Raw genomic sequence first — 26,092 nt, 5'->3', positions numbered from 1 at the left:
CTACAGAGCTCCCTGCCCCTGTTCCATTAACCTGCCACACACCAGATTTGTTTGCTGCCCATTGTTCCTTTATGGGAAGGACCAAGGGATCCTTATTCACTCTTCTGTGTGCCACTTAGGGTTTCATGTACCTTGGTACATATCTCAGCCTGGAGATTCCTAATATATTGAGTATCTCTTCATACAAAACCTCTCTTGCTCTGCTCATTCTTGTTGCCTTTCTCTGAATCTCTTCCCTTCCCATCTAATGCTGAGCTGTGCATGAGACCAAAGATGTGATTGTACCCTGCAGTAACATAGAGCTGTAATGGTGCTGTGTTGTGTATTCTGTACTTTTCCAATAATTCCCAATAATTTATTTGCTTTATTTCCTTTACAGCTTGGTGTTGAGCCCCTGTACAAGTATCTCTTGTGATGCTCAGGCCTCATTCTTGATGGCAGTAGGCAGCTTTTTGTAGGACTTGATAACTGTAGCTGAAGTTGTGCATTTAAGCAGTTGTATCTTTAAGGAATGATATATGCTGGTCAGAAGTGCCTCATGTAGCAAAAAGCACATGTTCTGTGCTCTGTACAGAGTCTGCAGTTACCTGCCCACAGAAAAGGTTGCACTAGGAGAGCCCCCTGCAAGGCTGCAGCCCAACCTCCTGCTCGAAGCAGGGCTGACTTCAAGCCCTGACCTGATGCTTTGATCTACCTGAGCTCAGCTGAGTATTAAAAGGTCTCTGGGGATGGAGATGCTCTGCTTCCTTACCCCCTGTCACAGTGCAGCATCACTCCTACCAGGTGGTATGTCTCCATGTCAGCAGGGATTTCCCATGTTGAAGCTTCTCTGTTCTCTTTTCACTGTAGACTGTAGACAAGTCTGGTTCCATGTCCTCTGTAAACCCATCCTGAAGTAGCAGAGCAACTAAATCCTTTCTTTTCCGTGCTAAACAATCCAGGTTTCCTCAGTCTTCCCCTTAGTGTGTCGCTGGCTCCAGCTCCCTGATGATCTTAGTGGATTCTCCTGGACTCCCTCCAGTTTGATTGGTGTGAGGGGTTTATTTGCAGCCAGTCCCAAAAGACTTGAGTACTTGTTTTTGTTTTCTGCCTTTACTGAATAATTCCCTCTTCCTAAAAGGGTGCTAATAAAAGCTTCATTGTTCCTTGTGTTCTTTCCTCAAAGCTGGAGGAGGGCATTGTGTAGGCAAAGAGCTGCCCAATGACACAAGATTCCTTTCACTGTGTGTCCTTGGGGATGAGGCACTACATCGGTTTCCATCCCTGCGAGTTCACCTTGAGCTCTGTCCTGTCATTAAAGCAAAGCAGGAAATCAAAGTCACTCCATCTTACAAGTGTAGCCCAGCTAAAACTGGGGCTTGTTGAGACACTTTCAGAACTTAGAGTGTGCCTTGCAGTGCTCTCACTTCTTCCCCATGTCCGTGTCTCTCCTCTGCAGTTCAGCTGGCTCAGCAAGTCGGAGGAGCAGAAGGACGAGTCGCCGTCGTCGTGGCGGCTGGGGCTGAGGAAGACGGGCAGCCACAACATGCTGAGCGAAGTCGCTGCCACTCGTGAGGCACAGAGAGACAAGGCTGCTTCCATCTATCGTTCCTCGTCCAGCCCTCGGATATCTGCACTGTTAGACAACAAGGAAAAGGTCTGGCTTTCAGCACGGGTGCATTGGTGCATCCCACTTCACCTCACATGTTTAAGGCACTTTCCCTTTGAGTTATTGCTGAGTTTTGTATCCATAACTTCATTCTTTGTTTCTTTTCCTTTGAAAATTATTCCTCTCATAGCAGTTGTTCCTCCAGAACTGGAATTTGTTGCCTAATTCGTGCTCAGTTTGGACTGGGTTGGCCCTGAACAGGGGCTGCCAGTCTGATGTGGCCCATTCTTTACCAGAAAATACCAAATCCAGACAGTAGCACATACCTGCAGTGGAAATTCTTCTTCCCTCTTGTCTGTAGGGATTCCTCCTGTATCCACCAGCTGTATTTGTGCCTCCCACCCCACATATTCACTAACTGTAACTACCCTATAGGTAGATGCCCCATCCCTGGAAGTGTTCAGGCCAGGTTGGATGGGGCTTGGAGCAACCTGGTCTAGTGGAAGGTGTCCCTGCCCATGGCAGGGCGCTGGACTAGATGACCTCCAGAGGTCCCTTCCAACCCAAGCCATTCTCTGATTCTGTGATTTATAACTAATTCTGTAAGTTAGAAAATGCTTTTATTCACTAGCATGTTCCTCAGGAAATCTCTTTCAGAACTGATACTTCTATGCTGTGGTATCTGTTGCCCAAGAAAATGCCTTAAACCAACTGTCCTTAGATAGGAGAATGCTTGCTTAGTTGAAAAAAATTTGAACGTGCATTTAATTGCTGCTGAACATTCTGGAAGGGTAAGAGATGTGCAGCTGAAGTCCCTGTTTTGCTTCACCAGGATAAGGACAACAAGAGCTATCTTGCCACCATAGCTCCCAGAAGACTGAGCAGTACGAGCGATGTAGAAGAAAAAGAAAACAGGTGAGACTGGCTGAAGTTAATGCTCAGCTTCCATCCTGTCAGTAGTTCCATTTTTCTGTAGTCATGCTCCATGTATTTTCTCAGCAGTCCCAAGGACACGGGAATTCACAACATCAGGAGCCAGCTCTGGTCTATAAAGTTCTGCTGTGGTGCTTTTCATTTAGGTGAGCGGGGCAGCAGGCTGGTTCCTCCACCCCGGTGCTCACACACACACCAGCTCCATCCAGGGAACTAGGTTGATGCATCCTTGTTCCTTTTATATGCAAGTGCCTCATTTTGTAGCTGGCACCTGCACTTGCACTTGTCACTTGCTCAGCAGTCACCTGCAGTCCCTTTGTTCACACATCTGTCACTTGTGATTCACTTGAGCCTGTGAACTCTGCCATGTAGGAACTGTTTCGTTGCAGGGTTGTTTTTATAGTCAATGTGTGTAGTTGCCCCTGGACAGAACCACAGTATAAATCGGATATTTACATATCCAGTATCTCCAGATATATTTGAGGAGCTGATCTCTACAAACAGCTACTTCAGCAGTATCTGAAGGGAGCCTACAAGGAAGATGGAGAGAGACTATTTACAAGGGCCTGGAGTGACAGGAGAAAGGGGAATGGCTTCAAACTGACAGATTGTAGGTTGAGATTTGATATTAGGAAAAAATTCTTCCCTGTGAGGGTGCTGAGGCCCTGGTACAGGTTGCCCAGAGAAGATGTGGCTGCCCCATCCCTGGAAGTGTCCAAGGCCAGGCTGGACAGGGCTTGGAGCAACCTGGGCTAGTGGAAGATGGACAAGAGGTGGAACAAGATGATCTTTAGGGTCCCTTCCAACTCAAGCCATTCTGTTATTCAGTTTGTGCTAGAAGGAGTAAAATTTGAGCTTAACCTCTTTTCCAGCACTTCCCCAATGGAGGAAGAAAGGCACATGCAAGAAGTGGCTGTGAACTGTAATTGTTGGGCAGGAGCTGTGGCAGACAACACCCTGAGAGAATTTCAGCACAGCTTGAGATTCTTTGCTGATCTTTTGCTGGAACCTCCCCGCTGTGCTCTTGCTCACTCTCAGCCAGTCTCTGAGATTCAGAGAATCTCAGATTCAGAGAATCTCAGAATTTGGCAGAGGCTGCTATCGAGTGGCACATCCAGTGAGTGCTGACAGGTGTCCTTTGCTGGGTGAGTGGGGCCCAAGGAGAACTGGCCTGCGGGAACAGATGGTGCCAGGCCTGCTGGGGAGTAGATTTTCCAAATATTCTTTCCTTTAAAAGCAGATGAGTTTGACTTCCCAGAACCCACAGGTGTCTGGGAGGGTGTCAGCACGGGCACAGCAATTGGAAATAGAAAATAATTGCAGGCTGATGGGGGAGTGGATTTGTGCTGCACTGCAAGCTCCAGGTCCTGTCCAGGACCAGAGGAGAGCAGGATACACCACCAGAGGGAAAGAGCCCTGATTTCACACAACCAGGATAAATAGGGCTGCTAGGAATTTATTGATAACTTGTCAAGTAGTTTGAGATATTGCAAATGTTTTGTATGTTGTTTTCTGCTGCATGGTTTAGTGGTGGACCTGGCAGTGGTGTGTTAATGGTTGGACTTGATGATCCTAGAGGGCTTTTCCAACTTTAGCAATTCTACGAAAGGATTTACTGGGCTGGATTGCTTTTGTCCTTGCCTGGATACTTTGGAGAATAAAAACTTCCCAGCAGTTCCAGTATCTACCCATTTATACTGTGTTATTTGATACAAGGTGGCAGAGGAAATATCAAATGACACTATTTAATATGTTAAATTACTTTTATGGACGATCTAAATTTCATTTGCAAGTTTTCTGACTAAAAAGGATTTTGTTCCTCTTTATGCAAAACATTGCATCATCTGTGGTTCTGAAGGGATCTGGCAATAGCAGCATCAGTAAGGCCAGAACAGATGTTTCTCTGAGCTATGTCACCTGTGAGCATCGCTGCATGTGGATGTAAGGGAAGGATTTGTGTTGTGGAACTGTAAAGGAGCCAGAAGTAGACTCCAGAGGTTTTTGTAACCAAGCCCTGTGCTCTGTCCTGCATTAGGGAATCAGCTGTGAACCTGGTGAGGAGTGGCTCCTACAGCCGACAACCCTGGAGGGACGAGTCAAAGGGAAACGAAGCTCCCCATTCTGGAGCACCCACCACCTATGTATCCACCTACTTGAAAAGGTACATCCAGTTCTGTCTCATGTGGGTTCCCAGGCAGTCAGTTCCACTCTTAATGTGCCTCTCAAACCTCAGCCTCCTGCTTGCTGCCTACTGCATCTTGTAACTGGCCTTGAGACCCTCTTCTGCTGAGAGCAGAAAATAAAAATTAAGGTTTTCTGGCATTTGTCATACTAAATGGTATTTTAAAGGCTGTAATTTTTGCTAATTTCTAAATTGCTGAGCTAAATTTAAATACTCTTATTCACGTTATTCAAATGCAAAATGTTTTCTCCATTTAATGCTGGTGTTATGGTTAGAGTATAAAATCAAAATTGATCATAAAAAAAGATTAAAGTAATCAGAATCTGAAAGCATTGTTCAAATAGCTATTGGCAGGTAAGTTGTAGCTTATATCCTCTTATTTTGTTTTATGTTAGTCCACGTTTATGGCATCATTATAAGAAAGTGGCAGTGATCCTGTGCATGCCACACAGCACTTGTTAGGAGTAAGACTGATGCTTCCAACCATTGTCTTGTGGCAGCAAAGAAGCAGTTTGTGCACAGTGTGTGAGAAGTTGTAGAGGCTGAATGCTGGTGAAGGAGCCAGGCAGAGACAGGAAGGCAATTCCAGGCAGAACTCCTGTAACTGCAGTGTCCTGTGCCCCTTTGAGAGGCAGAGCCTCAGTGTCCTTGAGGTACCAGCTGACGGCTCTCTCTGAGTGAGCTGAAGGAATGCCCTGCTCTGGTGAGGCAAATATTGCATTGCTGGGTTTTCACCTCAGTTGTGAGCAGGAGGATCAGCCCTTCACACAAGTACAGTGCCAGCTCCTCACCTTTATTTCAGCTAGTATTGGAGACCATCAAACCAGCCTGTGATAAGCATGTCACGCTGCAAAGCTGTTGGGTCTCTGCTGAAGGAAAGCAGCAGCAACAGTTCAAGGTTTTAGACTGAGTTTCACCAAATTCTAGACCCTGAACTAAATATCTGTCCTGAAGATGGAACTGCCCTCGAAACCCTCTTCTGCTGAGAGCAGAAAATAAAAATTAAGGTTTTCTGGCATTTGTCATGCTAAATGGTATTTTTAATACTTGAGATACTTGGGAAGAGGCAGTTCTGAGTTTCAGTACTTAAGGTGGCAGAGGTGAGTGGTGCTCGAGGGGGTGTGTGGCCAGTTGCTGAGCACACATAGGCCCATTGCCACAAAAGGTGAAGCAGCCCCTTCCAGTAGAAGCCTTCTGCTCTGCTGATCCACTGCACTGATGTCACAGCTATCCTGGGACATGGTGGCAGCCCAGCCTCCGTAGCTTGTCTCTCTCCAAAGCTGGTCTGACAGACCACAGCTGATTCCCTTGGAAAGCCTTTTCCCCTTGCAGCTGGCAGGTCTTGCTGCTCCCTGCTCTGAGGGCCAGCCCAGTCACCCAGGGGCTGCCCACTGCAGTCTCACAAGCATTGCCTGTTTATCCCACCTAAGCCAGCACCACATTCAGTGTTACCCTCACACAGCTGTACTGTATTTCCCTGGTTAAACTGGACAGAGTGGGGGAGGTCTAGGCTGCCGTGGGCTGTCACTAATACCGAGTTCCTGTCACAAAGGCTGAATTCTGGCCTTTTGTAGGAGGGTGTTGGTTTACAAGCAGTTACAGAGAAGGGATTTGCCAAGTAGGAATAAATGTGCTTTTGAAAGAGAGATCAATGGGTTTGCATTGTATATGCATACAATAGCATCATGATCAATTTGACCTTTATCCCATATGGTTTTCTGTAGGAGAGCACAGAGAAATTAAATATAATCTTATTGAACCTCTGACTTCTCCAGCCTTGTGCATCAGCCCCTAAGATGAGGAAGGGAACCTAGTTGCCTGTTAAACATAAGCTTTTTATCATTTTCAAGTATCAACAAAACTCTGAACACAACTCCAGAAGATAAAAGCTCGTTCTGAGAGAGAAAGAATTAGAAGGAACATGACATACTTGGATGTCACTGAGAGGATGACTCCATACGTCTGCAGTTCCCCTCTGCCTCAGCATTTGACTAATCTCCATAAAGATCACAGACTGGTTTGGGTTGGAAGGGATCTGGTTCCACCCCCTACCATGGGCAGGGACACCTTACACTGTCCCAGGTTGCTCCAAGCCCCATCCAACCAGGGATGGGGCAGCCACAGTTTCTCTGGGCAACCTGTGCCAGGGCCTCACCACCCTCACGGAGAAGAATTTCTTCCCAATATCCCATCTATTCCTAGTTATGTTCTACAACCCCCAAACACAGAGTGAATAACATAGCAGATCATCTTAAGATGTGGAAAATGGCTTTTTTTTGTATAAAAGGGAACAAAATAACTTGCAGCAATGCTGCAAATGTTCTTCAGCTTTAGCTGAAGCAGATATTGAAGCTCTCTCTGTAATGGTACTGGTATTTCTCCCGCTTTATGGTTGCACCACTCGCCCAAAAATCCACAGTACCCTACTCTGCCAGCCTGGTCTCCATGTAATGCCTCCGAACATCCAGGCCACTTCGCCTGTATATTAAAGGGTTTGGAGGAAAACTGGCATAGCAGGTTGGATTAATGTAGCATCCTGCCTCCCAGGAAGGGCTCACACACCAGAACAAAATCCTTTATCCACACAGTTAGTTTCTCCTTCATTTCACTTTTATGCAAATGTCTCCTTACCGGTTCTGTTCACATAAAAACCATCACAGCAAGTCAGGCCAACAGTCCCTGCAGCCCAGACTCTGTTTCTGACACCAGCTGGTTTTGAAGGACAAGTTGCAGAAGCCAGGAAAGCTTCAGAGCAATCTTCCACCTCCCACGTTCTCCTTGCTTCCAGCAATCAGGAATTTAGGAGCCAGGGGTTACACTTAACCATTGTTCTTAATGGCCACCACAGTGGCCAGCATCCATACCCAGAGCCTAGTTTGATCTCTGCAATTCCCCATGGCAGTGTGTTTAAAAAAAAGGAGTTACGTGCTTTGTGCAAACCGTTTTTATTAGCACATGTGGAAGCTTTTTAAGGGTTTGAAGGTTTTTAAGTCAAGGTTTTTAACGCCTTAGCTGTTCTCAGAAGTATTTCTTTTTATTGCTTTGAAATGTTGCTTTGCATTTCATTGCTCATTCCCGGATGGTTCTGTTGTGGTGATAATGTTAGAGAACGAGGAGCAGTGTGTAGTGCCTTTTTCTGTTTCTAAATAAATTCATAATCCTCTCTTTCACAGATTCCTGTGGACACAGCTGTTAATTAATAGGATTTCCTGGCTAACCTTTTTATTGCAGTTTTCTGGTCCTGTTCAGATCAAATGCAAACAATGGAGGAAATGCCTTGGAGTGCTCCTCACGCTGTGGAGTGCCACCCATGCACAGGGCCAGGCTGGGAGGTGGATTCCCATGGAGCTGGCAGTGCCATGGCTCCCCTGGGAGCAGCAGTGTGTGCCTGATGCCCCAGCACCACGTTTTTCTGGCCGTGTGCGTGTTGGAGCTGGCACAACACCACCGCCAGGCCCTCTTCCTGCATTCCTCCTCCTCCTTCCCCTCTCATCCTCCACATCTCTGCTCTTCCAGGCACCTGGTGCTGCTTCCATACTCCTCACCCATTACCTTTCCCTTCTTGGGGAAGGTTTGGATTGGAAGACAATCCTTGCCAGGGCTTACTTGATAACCCTCCTGCGTCCTCCCTCCCTCACCAAGTTCCTGCTCTCTCTTGCAGCCACCCTCGTGCCCCAGCCTCTGCCTTGGGCTCTTCCAAGATGGTGTCACATCAACCCTGCTGCCCCCAGGGTTGCCACCACCTTTTCCCCTGCCCATCCTCTCATTCCTTCCCTGGCACATTCTCCCCTGCCATCATCTCCTCAGAACCCTCATTTATGTGACTCCACGGCTGCTTGCTCTGCACATCCACCCCAGCCAGGCTTCTCTCTCTGCTCCCACCCTCCACCCAGCCCATCTCCAGGGCTCAGCCTTTCCCTCTGTAGCAGAGAGCCAAGAAGGGAGGCACTTGCTTCCAACAGGACTTCCTGCTCCCCTGTGCTCCAGGCAGGGGCCAGCATTCCAGAGGAAGCTTTGTTTAGGGTCGGGTGGAGGTTGCTACCTCATGACAATAACTCGCTTGTTCCTGTGTGACCTGGATATGGCAGGCAGCCATCAACTGAGGGACCCAAATGGGAGGTTCCTCCCCATGGAGGCCTTCCAAGATGCCCCATTGTCCCCTTTGGCTCCCGTGGGACCAGCTGCTTGTACTGGGCTGGCTGGGGGCCTTGGCATGTAAAACTGGTTTGTAAATTGGGTTCCTGAGTGAACTGGTCTGGGTCCTTCCTCCAGCCTTCTGTCCTTGGCTATGATCCTGCCCCTTCCCAGTGTTATTTCAGCCTAGGGCTGCTCTCTCTGACTCTTACTGCAGAGTTGACTTCCAGTTTCACTCCATTGTCCCTGGCCTTCCCAAAAAACTGCAGCTCTGTCCTAGCCTGCTGCTTTCCTCTAGGTCAGCTTTTATTCCTGGTGCAACTGCTTTCCTCCCTGTGCCGTGCTATGGGAGTCCTTAGGCTGCAGGAGGTCCAAGCCAGCCTTCCAGCCTTCCTGGCCTTTGATCCTGTGGACAGCCCAGTCTGACCAGTAGCAACCACGCATTCCGGCTGCTGGGAAAGGTGTGGCAGGGCCCTGGATCCTGCTGGGTTTCTGTGTGCAGGCAGTGAGCAGCCTGCATGCAGGGCTCTGGCACGTGCAAGAAGGAGATTTTACCAGATTTCATCAAGTCTGTTTTCAGAGATATGCAACTTCTCCCTCTAGAGTGGATTTTCTCTCCCATTAGGGTGGATTTTATCTCCCAGTTAGGCTGGATTTTCTTTGAAAAAGCAAAACGGTCCATCCTCATATCAGAGCTCTTCTCCTTTCCTCCTGTCTCTTCTCCAAAGTATGAGCATTTAAACACTTGCAGATTTTCCATGAGGTTGGTTTTCAGGGTTTGTTTTAAACTGGCAAAATATGTATTTCCCTTGCTCATTCTTGAATATTTTTGGGCAGTTGTGATAGCTGTTTTCCAGAAATACAGAGTTTGTACCAAACATACCTTAAAGAAAATTGAAACTGATCCCAAACTGATCATCTTTGCCAAAGCTTTAAGCCACTGCAAACAAGTTCTTAAAACTGGAAGTCCTGGACATCCTTAGGGTGGGATGCAGCCAGACCCGCTTATGTCACTCTCTCCTTCCCTGCTTTAAGCGTCCTCATCCTTGCTCCTTGTTCCCACCTTTCCCCAGTGCTTAGGGGTACTCCCTGTGCTCCCTGCTTTCACTGCAGCAGGGCTTTTCCCTTCCCTGATCCTCCCTGATTCACCCCCATGCCGTTATTCTCTCGCTGAAACTGAGCTGGGCTTAGCTAAGCAGGGCTCTGCTGGCCTGGCACGCGTGGGCGACCCGTGGCAGCTCTGAGGGCCTCTGATCTCCTTGCTACCATGTGGTACCTGCTCCCTCCCCAGCTGCCAGCCCAGCTGTGGGATGTGCTGTCGAATGTTTACTGTGCTCTGAAGGACGTGATTTTGTGATGTTTTACAGTGCTTCATTTGGTAGAAGTAGTGACCTGGGCAGTCCCTACATTTCAGCCAGTCGCAGTCCATCTCTAGCTACCTCACCCACTGCCATTGGCTCATCTACCTCCCCGGGCTCCCCGTGGCAACCTGTCTCTTCCTGTCCCACATCTCTCGGTGTGAACACTCCTGCATCAGCCCGCCACTACACCAGGTAACAGCTCCCGGCGGAGAGAGCGCTGCCAAGGCAGCATTTGGGTTGGAAGGTCTGAGTTCTGGAGTGGAGTGTGGATTGGAGGTGTGCTTCTGCCTGGGAAGTGCCAATAAGCAATCCCAGAATGATAAGCAGTCCCAAAATGGTGATGTTGGGCAGTTCCAGCAGTGGGTATGCGCTGGCAGGCTGGGAACAGCCGGGGTGTGACTGTAGCTCCCTGGAGTGGTCCCTCTTGTCCCTTGACTCAGCCCATGCTCAGGCCGCCCTCGGGCGCTCGGTGTACAAGTTCTTGGAGTTCTTCCTTCTGCTTATTCCCCAGGTACATTTTTCTAATCATTTTTGCTACAAACAGGGATGTGAAGACTATTAGTTCCTCCTGCTTATTCTTCTCCAAGTTTTGTAAAACTCATTTTACTGTGGCTGTTCCCCATGAACACACGAGTGCAGAGCGAGGAGAATGACCTGTCCGCGCTCCCTCGAGGAGACTGGGCTTGGTCAGCACTTGAGTTCACTTGCTTTGCTTTCCATATGTCTTCTCTATTTCAGAGCCCCTTTCAGGCAACAAACTGATTCTGCTGTAGAGAAAGGCCCAGAGGGCAGCTGTGTTACCCCTCTAGGTGTAATCACAAACCGGGCTGTGCTGGGCGCTGCCAACGGCACCGCGAACGCCGGGGCTGCCTCCGCCCCGGGGAAGGACCTCTCTGCTGAGGAGGCCAGAGAGCGCAGAAGGTCAGTGAGCAGTGGGCTCTGATGGTCTGCTCCGTGGGCAGCTCTCACGTGGTGGTGATGGTGGGGGTGTAGGGACCGATTTTTAGGTGCTCCATGGAATTTCCAGGCTGCTGCCCCTGCTCTGTCTGAAGGTGTTGAACTGAGTGATCTCTGGCTTGTCGGTTAAATTTAGTCTTGTAATTTTCTGCTTGTCTCTTCAGCATCTGAGCATTTGTCTTCAGTACTAATCTCAGATCCTAATTTCAGCCCCTCCAGTCTGTGGGTATTCAGGGACAGGCAGCAGAGCAGCCATTCACAGTAGGTTCTGTAAAATTAATCCCATCCTAAAAAGAGTGTTGGACTGAGACTCATTCAGATAATATCTGTCCCTCTGATTCTGCTCAGCTGGGTTTGCTTATGCCCTGATGGAGACATCTGTGCTGCACAGGACCCCCAGATTCTCTCTGCAGTTAGTGGGAAAACAAACCTTCCTGGGTTGTGTAGATGTGTGACACAGGAGGAGATGGACTTCGGCAGCAGGCACCACTTTGATTGACTGTAAAGGCCAGAGGTAGGAGTCTGCCATGTGCAACCGAGGCCATTCCAGCAGTAGCAGCCTTGGGAATGACTCTGGATCTAGCTGGTGGTATCTCTTTCTTATCACATGATGTTATTTTAAGACTGGGGAAATGCAAACCTGGGGAGCCAGAGCTCTTTTCAAAGGAACTTTATCCTGTGCATTAAGTACAGAATATCAAATGATCTGTGTTTCTTCCTGCAAGCAGGATAACTTTTCCAAAATCTGTCTCTCCTCATGGCATCGACGAAAGCAAATGGTAATAAATAAAATGCAGTGATGAACTGTGTGTTTCTCATCAGCAACCAGTTCATGCAGAGTGTATAGTGATTATATTCTTCAAGACTAAAATAGTGATTTATTGAAATGCAGCCCTTCCTGAGTGGAGATGGCGCTCTGACACATTTTAAATGGCCTGAGGCCAAGGGATGGGAAGAGCAATAATGAGAATTATCAGCCTAGAAAGCTGAAGGTGGTGGGGCTGAGCTGCGGTGTCCCACAGAGGGTGGGCTGCTCTGCTTCACCTGCAGCACATCCAAGCAAGGTGGGCTGTGCTGCTGGAAAATACTCAAACTTTTAATGCTGTTTGGGCTTTTTTTTTCATTCTAGAGCTAGCACAGGGGGTGCTTGGAAGGTATGACAAGCATTCTGGATGAGCCACATTCATCAGCTCTGTTTGCAGTGCCAGTTTGTAGGAGCTACTGCAGAGTATTTTTGGTGTGGGAACACTGGGGTTAACCCTGGGAGTGCCTCTGTGTGCTGCTGTTACTTTGCTGGAGGTCACTTGGCTTGGGGTCCTTTGCTATTGAATCGAGATGAGCTGCCATAAGATAATGCCAGTGCCCAGTGAGGTTGTGCAAGAGGACAGAGTGAGTATTGTGCTTTCAGTTCACACTTCAGACCTTTCATAACAGTCTCTGAATTTTGGCAAACCTTGAATCAAGTTGTGGAAGCAGAGTTTTCCTTGGAGAAGTGGGCTGCACAAACCCCCTCCCAGACTTTTGGCACTGCCTGCAGACAGGGAACTAGACTGGAATAGTTACTTGTAGATGCCCAAAAAAGCATCCTTTAATATTACTGTGTTGGCATTTATTGCCAAATCTGTTTCTATAATTAATACAGAAGATCTGTTTGTCTCCTGCATTTTTATTAGAGAACAATCTCCTGTGATTTATGGTAATGTAAAGAGAGAAACCACGAGAAAATTCCTCCCACCTTTAATGATGCTTTGAAACTACTGAGAGGAAAAAAGCCCAGCAATGATGCATTGTGCTCGAGTGGGAGGGAACCTTACTGATGGATGTACATCCTCACAGCAGGATACAGTGACTGGGAGCTGCCTGCACACTGGAACTTGGAAACACAGACCCAGAGAGACAGGAGAGGTCACCAAAATCAGAAAAGCTTATTTGGGAAGGAGACCGATTCCAGTAAAATAAAATAAAAAGATGAATGCCAAACAGTTGTCAGGGCAGTGCTGCATGGATTTCAGTTCCCAGTGGCAGCTGTCGCAGAAGTGTTTGGGCTGCTTTCATGTTTCCAAAGCTCCAGCTTGCTCTTAGCAACAAAAACATAAACAAGCTGATCATCTAATATTAGATCACGGGGATGTCTCCGAACGTGTGGCCTTAAAATTATCTGTGTGAAGCCAAAAGGTTAAAGTAGAAGAGGCTGCTTAGGGCTGAGGAGGGATGACTGGTGGAGAGCTCTGGAGTGCTGGTTTGCATCCTGTGGTGGCCAACAAGCCTCACCCTGCCCCACTGTAGCATTTGACCCATAGTGGTTCACCTGTTCCTTGTTTTCCAGCTGAATTGTTCAGGAAACATTCTGGTAGCTGGAAAATAGTGTAAATTACAAAGGGGAGGAAAACAAACAGCAGAGGGGCAGCAGAGGAGGGATCAGTTGGAGGTGTGTGGTGCCATGTGGGTGCCTGGCCAGACCATGGCAGGTCAGTGCTGCTGTTGGGCCAGAGTCCTGGACATTCAGCCCAGCTGCTGCCATGTGTGTTCCATGTATCCATGTCCAGCCTCCCAGCACTCTGCTGGGGCACTGCAGTGTGCTGATGCTGGGAGCCTGGAAACGAGCCATCTCCCACAGGGCAGGGTTTGTGCCGGTTTGTACTTCTGCCATTTTGCTGGGAATTTTGGGGCTGCTGATGAAGGGGGCTGTCTGGCTGTTCTGATGATCCCCTGCTAGGTTCAGATTGTCTCCCACTGAAAATGTGTTTATCCAGCTGAACTCAAACAGGGTGGATTTCAGCCATGGGGATGTTGTGCCTGCAATGTCCCACACAGAGCCTGTGCAGGACTAGCAGCCTTACGGTTTCCATTGGCTGTGACCAGGTGGTGGGGAATGGGGGGGACCTGTTGGTTGAAGCCCATAGCTGGATTATCTGCCTTCCTCCAGGGTGACAGCGGCCTCTAGTGCCACCAGAAGCTCCTTCCCAAAGTTCATCTGGACCCTTGCCTGTGCAGGTTCAGTGCTAGGCTCTGGTCACGGCTTCTCCCGAGAGTCCTGGTGTCGCAGGTCCTGCTCAGAGCTGTGTCCCCCTGGTGTGGAAAGGAGCTGCAGGGCATCCTGCCACGCTGAAATGTCACTCGTGCCATGAGATATCTGTGCTGAAAGGAAGGTCTGGGGGATTTGGCTGACCCTTTGGTTCCCAGAACAGCTGGAGAGGTGACCGAGCAACCACGGCTGGCACTGGGGTGAGACACACTTTGCCTGAGAACTCTGAAAGGCAAATCTGTGCTCTCAGTTGTGTGACCAGTTTAAAAGGACTCTTGAATTTGAAATCTCTCCTGGTTTGGTAAGAATTAGGATTTTAATTTGACCTTCCTCAGTTTTTTCTCCCCAGCCACTGTGTTTATACAACTGAATTCTGCAATTGTGTGTGTTCTTCCTGTTCCTCGGGAAGGTTCCAGCAAGGTGGTTCCAGCACTTGCCATCAGGCACACTCTTACAGACAGGAAACTCATCTCTCTCTTCCTTATTTTAATGTATTCTAACCAGTTTCTCACATAACTGCCCCATCCCTGAAGTGTTCAAGGCCAGGTTGACAAGGACTTGGAGCAACCTGAGCTGGTTGAAGGTATCCCTGCCTGTGGCAGGGGGTGGAACAAGATGAGCTTTACGTTCTCTTCCAACCCAAACCATTCTGTGATTCCATGATAAATCCAGAATAGGAGCGAGGTGGGCTTGTTTTCTGGGAGCTTTGAGGCTGGCAGGTTTGCTCAGCCTGTGCCTTCTTGCCCTCTAAATTGTCCCCTAGAAATTTTTTTCAGATGAAGGAAATTCGCTGATGTGCCATGTAATGTATCTGGCAAACATTTCTATTTCCTGCTTAATGCCCAGGAGGAATTTATTTTTCATTCTTCATTCTAAGGATCCAGCTGCTAATTATAGTAACATATATTAATAATATATTAATAACTGAATTCTCCTCCACCAGTTCTGTTAGATGAACAATTTTTGGCAAGTCCTTTTACCTCGTGATTCTTGTCCTGTCCGGATTCAGAGTGTGTCTCCTCTAGGATGAGCACAGATATCCCATATGTCCTTTAACCCTTATTATCTCACAATTAAAATAAACCCCTCTGATCTCTGTGAAAGTTAAACTATGAGATTGCATTCAAGGGGTATTTAAATGTCACTTGAGCTGAACTGGTAGAAAAAGCTGTGAGCATTAGCTCACTGCCACCTTTTTTTAATAGCATTTGACTCTATAATCCTTATCGCTGACTGATCTAAAGCTGAGTGGTCTTAATCTCCTGGGAAAGGTCCCTGGGGAAGCAGAACAGTGGGGATACTTGTGAAAGGAGTTGCAGGGCAAGGCACAGATTCCTGTCCACACTACACTGTGTACAACAAGAAGTTAAGAGGTTTCTCTCTCTTGTGAAGAACTGAACGATCGTCTGGCACCTGCTGTGACAGCATTTCTCTGCCACTGCCTCTGCAGTTAATCACTTTCAGATAAAGTTGTCCCTTTTTTAAAAGGCTGCTGGTGCAGATGACGTGGGAGGGCAGGAATTCTGCTGGCCATGGGATTGTCCATGTTGGGAAGAGTCGAGATTGCTCCTGCTGGATCGGAAATCAGGCTGGATTTTTATTTGAAATAAGGTCGAGTTGTGGGCCGGGGGTCAGTGCAGCTGAGCCAGTTTCCTGTAAGGGTGGTGAACAGGTGTGTGCTCTGGTCAACTGCTGAGGCTCCATCCCCCAGTGCTCAGGGGAAGGGGGTGGATATTTTGGCATTTGCTTTGGGCGGAGGAGCCCAGGCTGTAGGTTGGCCTGCTAACAAAAGCAGGAGTATTTGCAGGATCCTTCAGGAATGGTCAAGGGAAGGAAGCAGGGACCACTCGAGCTAAGCATTGTAAAAGAACAGCAGCTTGGCAGCGTGGAGCAAGCAGAAGGTAAAACTGTCTTCCCCCATCCCTGTCCATGCCGAGTTTGTGTGCAATTCCTCTTGGCTTGCTAATGGGAACTACTGGCCTGCTGCACACGCTTCCCCTGAGTCTGGCAGCACATCTGAGTCAGAGCACATTCTGGCTCTGCTGCTACCCAGGTGCCACTGCCTGGATGTTCAGGGGCTGGGCTTTACTAACTTGGACATGTTCAGATACTTCTCTGTGTCCAAAATGGCCATTAAAGTGAAGAATGTACTGGAAATCTTTGTGAAGATCCATGCAGCTGAGAGCTAATTCAGCACTAACTCAACTACTCCGTTAAATTCTTTGCTCCACAGCACCGACCTGTGGATGTGACAGGTGGAGGAGCCAAGGAAGCCATGTTGCCTCCCTGGAACTTCTATCAGAAAAGCTTTTGTGCAAACTTAATTATCTTCTGTCTCTGGGAACAGTGGACACTGGAAATCGAACCAAAACCACACTCCTAAGAAAATTGCATTCTGAGCTCGGTGGGAAATGTAAATCTTTGATACATTATTAATACTCAGTGATATTTTCTGTAGTTCAGCTGGGGCTGATCTGTGATCCTGTTCCTTGGAGCTGCTCGGGTGTCTCCTGGGCAGCTGCTCCCACGAGGTGGCAGTGGAAGGCTGCTGGGATGCACTGGCCAGGCGAGCATCGCTCCTTGGGCTTATCTGGTTCAGGGGCTGAACCTTCTTTATCACCATCAAGTTTTGAGTTTATTTTGTTTTTTAATTGCAAAAGACAATTTCCCAAATAGTCAGAATTTTGCCAAGTTAATTTTTTTTTACCCCCAGGGATTTTCTGCCCTGAAAAATTTCCTGGTTTAGACTGTGTAAATCAGCTTTTGGGAAAGCTGTAACAGGTCTGCTTGAGGTTGTTTAAAATGTCAGATTGTGTTGGCTCGGTTGAAAATGAAAGAGATGCTCACAGAGACAGGACACTTGCATCTCCACCTTCGTTTCCTCCATCAGTGGTAGGAGGTGGAGTTCCATCCTTCTGCGGTTCATGCAGCAGATTTTTAATGTGAGGATCCAGCCCCTGAGGACTGCAGACAGTGCACGTTGTTCCCTGTCACAGTGACAACCCAGTCAGTGCTCTGTATTGACACCTGATGTCCTGTGCTGAACACAAACTGTTCCAGAATATTCCAGCCTGGAAAGCTTTGCACTTGTGTTGATCTCAGCTGATGCATTCGGTGTCTCGGGGGCAGTTTGTAGGGGAAGTGGTGCCCACTGCCTCTGCTTTTGGTTTGCAGCACTCTTGGCTTTCCTCTTTGCAGAAAAAAATCCTGGAATTTTTTTTTTTTTTTAAACAAGTACATTTTCTCTTCTTCTGGCACAACTTTAAAGGTCTGGGTTCACAGCAACAGTCGAGGCAGCCAGTTTAAGGGAATGTGATCACCGTGGTGTTTGTTGCCTTTTTACCACAGTGCTGACTGACATTAATTAGTGCGAAGGGATCATTAAAAGCTTCTGATCTATGTGTTCACTCCTCCAGCCCCAAACTTTGTGAGCTCTCTTGAGGTACCAACGCTGTCTTTTATACCACTGGCAGAGGAAATGCAGGGCTGTGTTCCCAGCTGGATCTGCAATCTGAGCACTCCTCACCTTGTGCTGGGAGCAGCCCAGGCTGCTGAGGAGGAACAAGGAGCTGCCGTGGGGACACAGCACAGGAGGAGCAGCTCTGCTGTCTGAAGGACACAAGAGCTGAACATGGAACCTGAATGGTTTGGGTTGGAAGGTTGGTTGAGACCTTAAAGCCCATCTCATTCTACCCCCTGTCATAGGCAGGGACACCTTCCACTAGGCCAAGTTGCTCCAAGCCCTGTCCAACCTGGCCTTGGATATTTTCAGGGATGGGGCACGGGAAAGGACAGGCAAAATCATCCAGAACCCTATGATGGGAAGTGCTGTTGGAGCATCAGCTGCCATATGTGTAACCTCACCTCACTGTAACATCCATGGAAACAGTTCTATGGGGATAAAGGGGGCTCATTGTTTTGATTAACAAGTGACAAAGATCACAAGCCTCTTAATCTCTCAGATCAGCACCTGAGCATGTTGAGCAAAGCAAAGCTGTGGCAAATAAAGAATTTAATCTGCTGCTAGTGAACCTGCTAATCTTACTGTAACCAGAGGGCTGAAATTCCGACACTGAAACTTGCACAGGTTGAGAATTCACAGTCCAGACTGAAGCACAACAGCTTCCAACAGCAAAGGCCTGAAACGGAATGCTTAGCTGAGCCTTTTCAAGCCAGCTGTGAAAGGCTTTAGGAGCATGATCCTGTTATCCCTCTGTCCTCAGCTTATTAAATAACTCTGCATTGTCAGGCTGTCTCCCCCCTCATTCCCAGCTCCAACACTCTCAGAGTCTGATGTGTCATCCCTCTCCTGCCTGGTGAAGGGTTGGGGTTCTGGCAGTTACCCTAATGACTGTTTTCAGTGGACTGATGGGCAGAATGTGTTAGCACAGGGATAAATTCAGGGAACAGCTGAAACCTGTTGCTTGCATCAGAGAGCAGGAAAGTTTCTTTTTCCGACTGTTTCCATGTAGCTGCCAATGATTGACTTGCTGCTGGGGATGTAGTTCATTATCTGACTTAAGGAATTGTATTTTGGGAACTGCTGTCAGCATTGTTGCCTGCAAAATTTGCACTTGCTTCTCCTCCCTCCCCCAGCTTATAGATAGTTATTTGCTAATGGCAACTGTCCAGTTTGTAGGAATGCATTGCTGGGATGCTGTACTTTTCCAGTTGTTTTCATGGGAACAGTATCTGTACTTGAAATACTGTTTTGCTGAGGTTTTATTTATATAGGTGTATGTGTGAGAGATAGATATATGTGTGACAAAGACTTTTTAAATCACTGTAGTCTTTGGAATAGTGTATTGTGTATTGTACTCTTCTTAAGAACAGCAAATTCAGACCTTTTAGAGGGAATATCTACATGGGGTTTCATATGCTGAATGTGCCTCCTTGTGCACAGGAAGCCAAACCTGTGCCTCACTCCCCTTGTCTGTGTTACCCAGATGTGGAAGAACCAAAAGTCTGTCCTGGCTTCCAAGGAAACTGTCAGTGTTGTTTCTAGTCTAGTGGGTGTTGTTCAGAGTCACTCTTAAGCTAGAAAGAGAATTCGGGCTGAGACAAGGAGTCGGAGAGGATCCAGGACCAACTGTCCTCCAGCAGAGCCCCTTCAAGCCCAGCCCCAGTTCACAACAAGCAGAGCCCCATTTCCCAGAGACTGGGCACCCTGGAATTACTGTATGCAACTCATGTTCTTGCTATGCTGCCTATGGGACTTGGATTTATTGGAGAAGGACCTGATGGGGACAGGGGGAACCTGTTGTGGCCCATTACAGTTCGTCGAGGGTGTATCTCAGTTTTTGGTCCTGACAGCAAAGCAAAATACCCTGAACCCCCTTTGAGAAGAGGGAAGCTGTAGCACCTGGTGAATGTTTAGCGTCCAGATTTGTTGCCAAGTTTTCACAGAATCCCAGAATGGTTTGGGTTGGAGGGGACCTTAAAGCCCATCCAGTTATGTCTCCCTGCCATGGGCAGAGACACCTTCCACTAGACCAGGTTGCTCCTAACCCTGTCCAACTCAGCCTGGAACACTTCCAGGGATGGGGCAGCCACAGCTGCTCTGACACATGGGTGATGTAAAACTCCCAAGTTTTGCATGTTCTCACTGTTCTCTCTGGGACTGGGTCATGTTCTGCCGAAGGACTTCGTGATGGTGGATGGTGTTTGCCACAAGCACTTCAATCTCTGAGTGCCTGAAAGAGTTCAGGGTGGCAGGAAAGGAGACCAGTGTTGTGAAAGGACTATCAGAAGGTTGTGTGTTTCTTAGAGAAGTTCATCTTCTGTTCTTGTTACCTGTGCACCAACAAACAGGGGATTGTAACTTCTTTATCTGCATCATTCACCCTTCCTTGGGAGAAGTTTCTCTGTACAATATGTTCTTTTCTTTTCCTCTGGCCAAGGTTCTCTAAAAGATTTGCTCTTATGTTCCTGGCTTACCAGCCTGTATATCCAGCCCTGGTTTGAATTTTCCCCTCTATTAGTATTTTATTGATACTCCTTTTGCCTTGAGATGGTGGTGAGTAGTTGAGATCCACCTTTGTGTTGCACTGTCCTGATTGAAAGAGTTGACAGAGAAAAATAGGTGTTTTCTTGAAAATAGGCAGAATTAAGTGGGAGGCAGGTTCATCATTCAGTTATCTGTTTTTTTCATAGCTAATACACCAGCCAAGAGCCTGTAGCTCTCTCATGGCAACAGGACACACTTTTCTCTGTCTCTGGAAGCTGTAAACCTCTGCAGTGGTTTTGCTGACTCTCACGTACACATCTCGCACAATTTCAATTCTGCTCCTTGAACTTGCAGCCAAAACTCTGGTGAAAATCTGTTCTGCTTTATACGTGCCTTGAGCTTGACGTGATGGCTGCTCTTGTTTCATCCATTTCTCAGAGAAAACTCATTGCAAGGGAACACAGTGCATAGGGCCATTCCTTTGAAGATCTGCTTGGATCCTGGGATATTTGCTTGAATTAATAGGATGACAAGGCACTGCACTTGAGCAAGCAGTGTGTTCCTTGAAAACATAATTAAAAATGCTGTGGATTGTTTCCAGGCCGCCTTTGGTGCCTGTACCTTACAGCTTGCTGTGCTCTGCAGTGGTTCTGCTTTGGAGAGCAGCATGTTGCTGCTCTGCCTGTGCCATCCAGCCCAGCCCAGCTCTGAGCTGCAGCTGACTCTCCATCTCCTTCCAGTGCATTTGTTCTCTCTCTCTCTCTTCCAGCTCATTTAGCACACTTGGGTCTCTCAAAATTCAGTTTGTAAGCAAAGCAACGCATTGTAAAATTGTAAAATCTGGCACTTCCCTCCCTTCCCCCCACAGAAGAAAACAAAGCACACAAAGCCCTGAGCAGAGTCCTCCTGGGCCTGCACTGCCAGCAGGGTTGGGGCTGCTGTGTGTGTTTGAGACACTGACAGCACGGGCACCTTCAGCACCTGGAACAGGCTGGAGCTGCTCCCTCAGAGAAACCAGCTCAGTGACTGTACAGTGGCTCTTCTGACTTGCCTCAGAAAATTTGGTTATTTCATGCTGTAAATGGCTTTGGGTGAGCTCCAGGAAGTGATGAATTGTGTAAATGGAAAGAACCCAAAAGTTGGTGATTGATAATGGCTGCAGCCCCGGCTGAGCCGCTCTGACCGGTAAAATGTGCTTGGCTGAAGTCTCTGTTACAGGTTGGATTCCCAAATTTGCTAATAATGCTGTGACATATTTGCATTTTTGTATAAATTCTGGGAGAGCAGAGGGAAAAAGCCTGGGAGGATGATGAGGTAACAGACCCAAAATGGTTTTTCTCTTGCTGTAACCACAGCAAAGCTGCAGCTGAACACCAAACCGAGGGAAATCCTGCAGCCTCCTGCAAACTGCCCGGGCTGCCCCCGCTGCAGAGCCCTCCCCATGCCTGAGGCTGACCTGTTCCCCACAGATTTGCCAAACTTTTTCTGAAGCTCCTTTGAAAACCTTTTTTTGTCCTCTCCCACATCCGTGGCAGGAGCTCAGTATTGTTTCCTTTTGTGTGCAAAAGCATTTCAGCCGCTGGAAAGTGGCCTGGTATTGCTCCCACTTCCTGGGACAAGCACAGTGTGCCTGCTGCAGACCTGCCTGTGTGAGCCAAACTCCTCCTCGGGCAAAGGCAGGGCTCACCTTCCTCTTCTTGTTTCCATGTGTGGACACAGCTCCTACATACCTGCAGCTCCTACATACCTGTGTCCTCATGGCAGAGTAAATTCCACTGATTTAAATTCCACTGATTCAAAGCCATTGCAGTAAACTGCTCACCTTACACCATACTGAGCTACAAATTTACTGGGTTTATATGTTTCAGGAATTTATTTTTTTTCACTACTGCTCTGAACTTCATTTGCAGTATATTTTGCAAATGCCTTCTTCCTGTAGGTGGCTTATTGCTTCTGGCTGCTGGGCAAACAGCAGCGATTCTGCTTGTGTCAAAAGCTGCAGAAAATGCTTATTGTTTCCTTAATGTGCCATTACCTGGGCAGTGCACACACTGCAGCAGGGAGAACAGAACTCCTGCTCTGCAAAATTAGGAGTTGCACAGCTTTCATTCATCAAACAGCAGCTTTTTTTGTTCATGAAACAGCAAATTCTTGGGAGGCAATCATCCCTCTGAAGTGTAGGCACTTCCCGTGTTGGCATATCCATCACAGCTCGTGTGTCTGTCTGGATAATCAATGGGAAGAAATGAGCTCCTCTGCAGTGCATCCACATGGGCTGTGCTGGAGGCTCCTCTGAAGGTGATAAATCCCACCCTGGGAGTGCAGCTCTGCGAGCTCATCCAGGGACACCTCTGCTGCAGGCAGCTGCCAGGACAGGGTTCATAGAATCATGGAATCTCCTGAGCTGGAAGGCACCCACAAGGATCATCAAGTCCAACCTCTGGTCCTGCACCGGACACCCCAATAATTCCACCACGTCCCTGAGGGCGTTGTCCAAATGCTCCTTGAGCTCTGGCAGCCTTGGATCCTGTTCCAATGCCACCCTCTGGGGGAAGAACCTTTTCTTAAAATCCAACTTAAACCTGCCCTGACGCAGCTCCAGCCCTTCCCTCAGGTCCTGTCACTGGTCACAGAGAGCAGAAATCAGTGCCTGCCCCTCTAGGAATCTGCAGTGCATCACCCCCAGCACGGACCATCGGTCCTGTGCACTCCTCCTGGCCTCTGGAGTTCAGGGATGTTCAGGGCATAATTTATTAGGTCAAATCCTTACACCAGTTTCAGGTGAGAAAACTCTCACATGTGCCCCACAGCACTAGAAGGAGTGTGGGATGACTGGCTCCCATGGATGTAACACCCAAAAGCTGAGGAAGTCCCCTTGAAGGTCAGAGGTCAGAGGTCAGGTTACATTTGCTGCACAGCTGAACTGGCCCTGAACGCGGGTCCTGTGGGTGGATAAAACCCACTGTGGCAGATGATTTTAGAATGATCCAAATTTCCTGATTCTCTGTGGTTTTGTCACAGTGCAGCAGCTTAGTGAACTTCCTAATAAATGTCTTAACATACTGGATCATACACAAATCCTCTCCAGCCCGTTATCTTTTCCGTGAAGGTGGTCTTAGTGGAGAACCAGGAAAAGAGTCCAAGGACAAAGTCAGCCTATTCTATGATAAACCTTCATCCCTCACTTGGCTCATTACCCTTTGAACACATCCAGGTCTCTGGTACACTGTTAACCTCTGGCAGTGATAGAACTGCAAAGAACATTCCAGCACCCTTATCCCTGTACAGTGGGACAGTGTGAATAATCATTCCCTATTAACCAGGCTGAGGAGTCCAATTTAATTAATCGTTTCTAAGACTGAAGCCTCTGCTCCATTATGGAAATCACTGCTGTGCACTCCCTGATTGTGGGAGCACTGCCCAATTCCTCACCAGTTCCTCCCAGAGAATGCCAGGGCAGAGAGTACAGTCTGTGTATTTTCATGTGAAAATTCTCTCGAATTCTCCCAGGTTTGCTGAAATCCAGTGGTGCCCAGCTCTGTGTTTTAACCATGGCATTTTCAGTGTTAAGGAACTCAGTTTACACAGAGTGTGAAGGTCATTTCTTTAATTCCATGGCTTTTTCCAAGGTTTTTGCCTGCAGTTCAGCCAGTTCCTGGTGTGATGGGTTTCATATTGATGAAGCCAGCAGATTGCAGGAATATGATCAGGACTATAATGACAGGAAGGAGGGTCTGAGGAATGTGCCAGTGCAGGATTTCTGTTCTGAGATCTTTATCTGAGTGAGAGGGGGTAGGGGTGAGTTGTTTTCTGTAATGTTGCAATGACATGGAATGGAGCAAATAATGTTCTGAAAGGTGCAGGTTTTTAACAGAGCATGTCCAGCACTGTCAAGGTTTATGTGAGCATGTGTGTCTTGTGCTCATGGGGGAGTTGTCCCAAAGCAGCAGCAGTAGTAGATGGAGCTAAAATTGTTTTTGTACATAAGAAAGAGAATAATAGCTCAGGAGTCTGAAGGGAGAAGAAAGCAGAGCATCTGCTTTTACTTTAACCTCTTCTGCCCCCCCTTTTTTTTTTCCAGGTCATATCTGACTCCAGTGCGGGATGAGGAAGCGGAATCCCTGAGGAAGGCACGGTCCAGGCAGGCCCGGCAGACTCGCAGGTCTACCCAGGTAAAGAATGGAAATACTCACATTCATGTGTTGGATGAAGAGAACTGATGAATTGGTTTCCCCAGAGAAGCTGTGGCTGCCTCTGGATCCCTGGAAGTGTTCAAGGCCAGGTTGGACATGGCTTGGAGCAACCTGGTCTAGTGGAAGGTGTCCCTGCCCATGGCAGGGGGTGGAACGAGATGAGCTTTAAGGTCCCTTCCAACCCAAACCAGTCTGGGATTCTATAAAGAGGCAGGATTTTATTCTTCTCTTACTTTATTTCTTAGGACAAGGAGCTTGTCTGCACTCACACTGTTTTGGAGAGGTTCTGGCCAAAGTTCCTGCAGACAGTTAATACAAAACCCTCCCCCAAACATACACGAGTTAGATTTCCAAGCTTTCCTTTCTGCACTGTACCTGCCTTTTAGTTTGCAGTGTGATCACATATATTTGGATTGCTTTGAGTCAGTGATATGTCAGTACACTGAGAAATACATTAAAGGCAAGAGAATTCTTCTCTTTCACTTACCATTACAGATGAAACTTGAGCCTGGCCAGGTGGGAACCTGCAGCATTTTGAACTGACCTGGAAGACTTGAAATCTAATTTCAGCCTGGAAAAGAGAAGGCTCTGGAGAGACCTTAGAGCCCCTTCCAGTGCCTAAACGGGCTTCAAGAGAGCTGGAGAGGGACTTGGAGAAGGGATGGAGTGACAAGACAAGGGGGAATGGCTTCCCACTGCCAGAGGGCAGGGTTAGATGGGATATTATGAAGGAATTCTTCCCTGTGAGGGTGGTGAGGTGCTGGCACAGGTTGCCCAGAGAAGCTGTGGCTGCCCCATCCCTGGAAGTGCTCAAGGCCAGGTTAGACGGGGCTTGGAGCAACCTGGGCTGGTGGAAGGTGTCCCTGCCCATAGAAGGGGGGTGGAATGAGATGGGCTTTAAGATCCAACCCAAACCAGTCTGGGATTCGATGCATAAATTTAAGAATTCTCCTTTACTTTGTGTGCAGGGAGTGACCCTGACAGACCTTCAGGAGGCCGAGCGGACCTTCAGCCGGTCGCGGGCGGAGCGCCAGGCCCAGGAGCAGCAGAGCGAGAGGGCCGAGAGCACCGAGGCTGAGGAGGGCAGCGAGAGGCAGGAGGGCCGGGCACGGTGGAGCAGGAGTGCGGATGAGGAGGTGATCCTTTTGCCCCAGTGCTCATTGCTTCAGAGCTAATGAAACCAGTTAGGATAGCTGAGATCGGGAGGAATTCTCCCGGGGTATCTTTTCATTTTAAGGGGGGCAGACTTGCTGGAAAGAAGCAATGCTGAGGAGCAGCACCTGCACGAGGGAGGTGGATCTGGAGGTGCTGGAGCTTAGCTATGCCTTTGCTCTCCACTGGGAATTTCACCTTTCTGTCTCTTGCCAGAAAGTAAGACTCTGTAAATCCCAGAAAGTGGAATGAGAAGGCTAATGATAGAAATGTGGCCTGGATCCATCCTCACTGTGCAGTCTGGGCTGAGGATTTGTATTCACATTTTTCAACAAATAGTCCGTGTTTAATGGAAAACTGGAGAGACCAGTTCTCTTCCCCTGCCATCACCTCTGGTTTTTCACTCTGAATCATTTTATTTCTATTAGATAACTTGTTTATCCTGCCATTGGCTGTAGGGACAAAGGGGTTGATCTCAGATCTCCCAGCCATGGACAGTACTCTCACACTGTAGCTGTACAATGGTTTATTTTAACATTCATCCCTATCTGATGGAATAAACTTGATCTGGCAGATGCAGATGATCACTTCCAGCAGCAGGAAAGAAAACATTGCACTCT

General features: G+C 48.0%; 1 protein-coding gene across 9 annotated transcripts in view; it reads left to right on the top strand.

Annotated features, from left to right (window-relative positions):
* The window catches only part of PPP1R12B (protein phosphatase 1 regulatory subunit 12B), a 131,509-nt gene that overhangs the window by 54,144 nt on the left and 51,273 nt on the right, over window positions 1–26,092 (top strand). For 5 of the 9 annotated variants that reach the window (XM_051771646.1, XM_051771643.1, XM_051771642.1 and 2 more), the window contains exons 10-16: window positions 1,439–1,636; window positions 2,421–2,503; window positions 4,557–4,682; window positions 10,205–10,390; window positions 10,937–11,119; window positions 24,209–24,299; window positions 25,289–25,456. In XM_051771646.1, the coding sequence (XP_051627606.1) occupies window positions 1,439–1,636; window positions 2,421–2,503; window positions 4,557–4,682; window positions 10,205–10,390; window positions 10,937–11,119; window positions 24,209–24,299; window positions 25,289–25,456 (1,035 nt within the window). The remainder of the gene's footprint in view (window positions 1–1,438; window positions 1,637–2,420; window positions 2,504–4,556; window positions 4,683–10,204; window positions 10,391–10,936; window positions 11,120–24,208; window positions 24,300–25,288; window positions 25,457–26,092) is intronic. The other 4 variants (XM_051771648.1, XM_051771647.1, XM_051771651.1 and 1 more) reach the window with 4 other exon arrangements.

This window comes from Manacus candei, unplaced genomic scaffold (assembly GCF_025592945.1).
Source record: "Manacus candei isolate 608988 ecotype Guabito, Panama unplaced genomic scaffold, ASM2559294v1 h1tg000139l, whole genome shotgun sequence".
NCBI lineage: Eukaryota > Metazoa > Chordata > Aves > Passeriformes > Pipridae > Manacus > Manacus candei.
The sequence above is the reverse complement of the archived record's forward strand: the minus strand, read 5'-3'. Positions and strand labels throughout refer to the sequence as shown.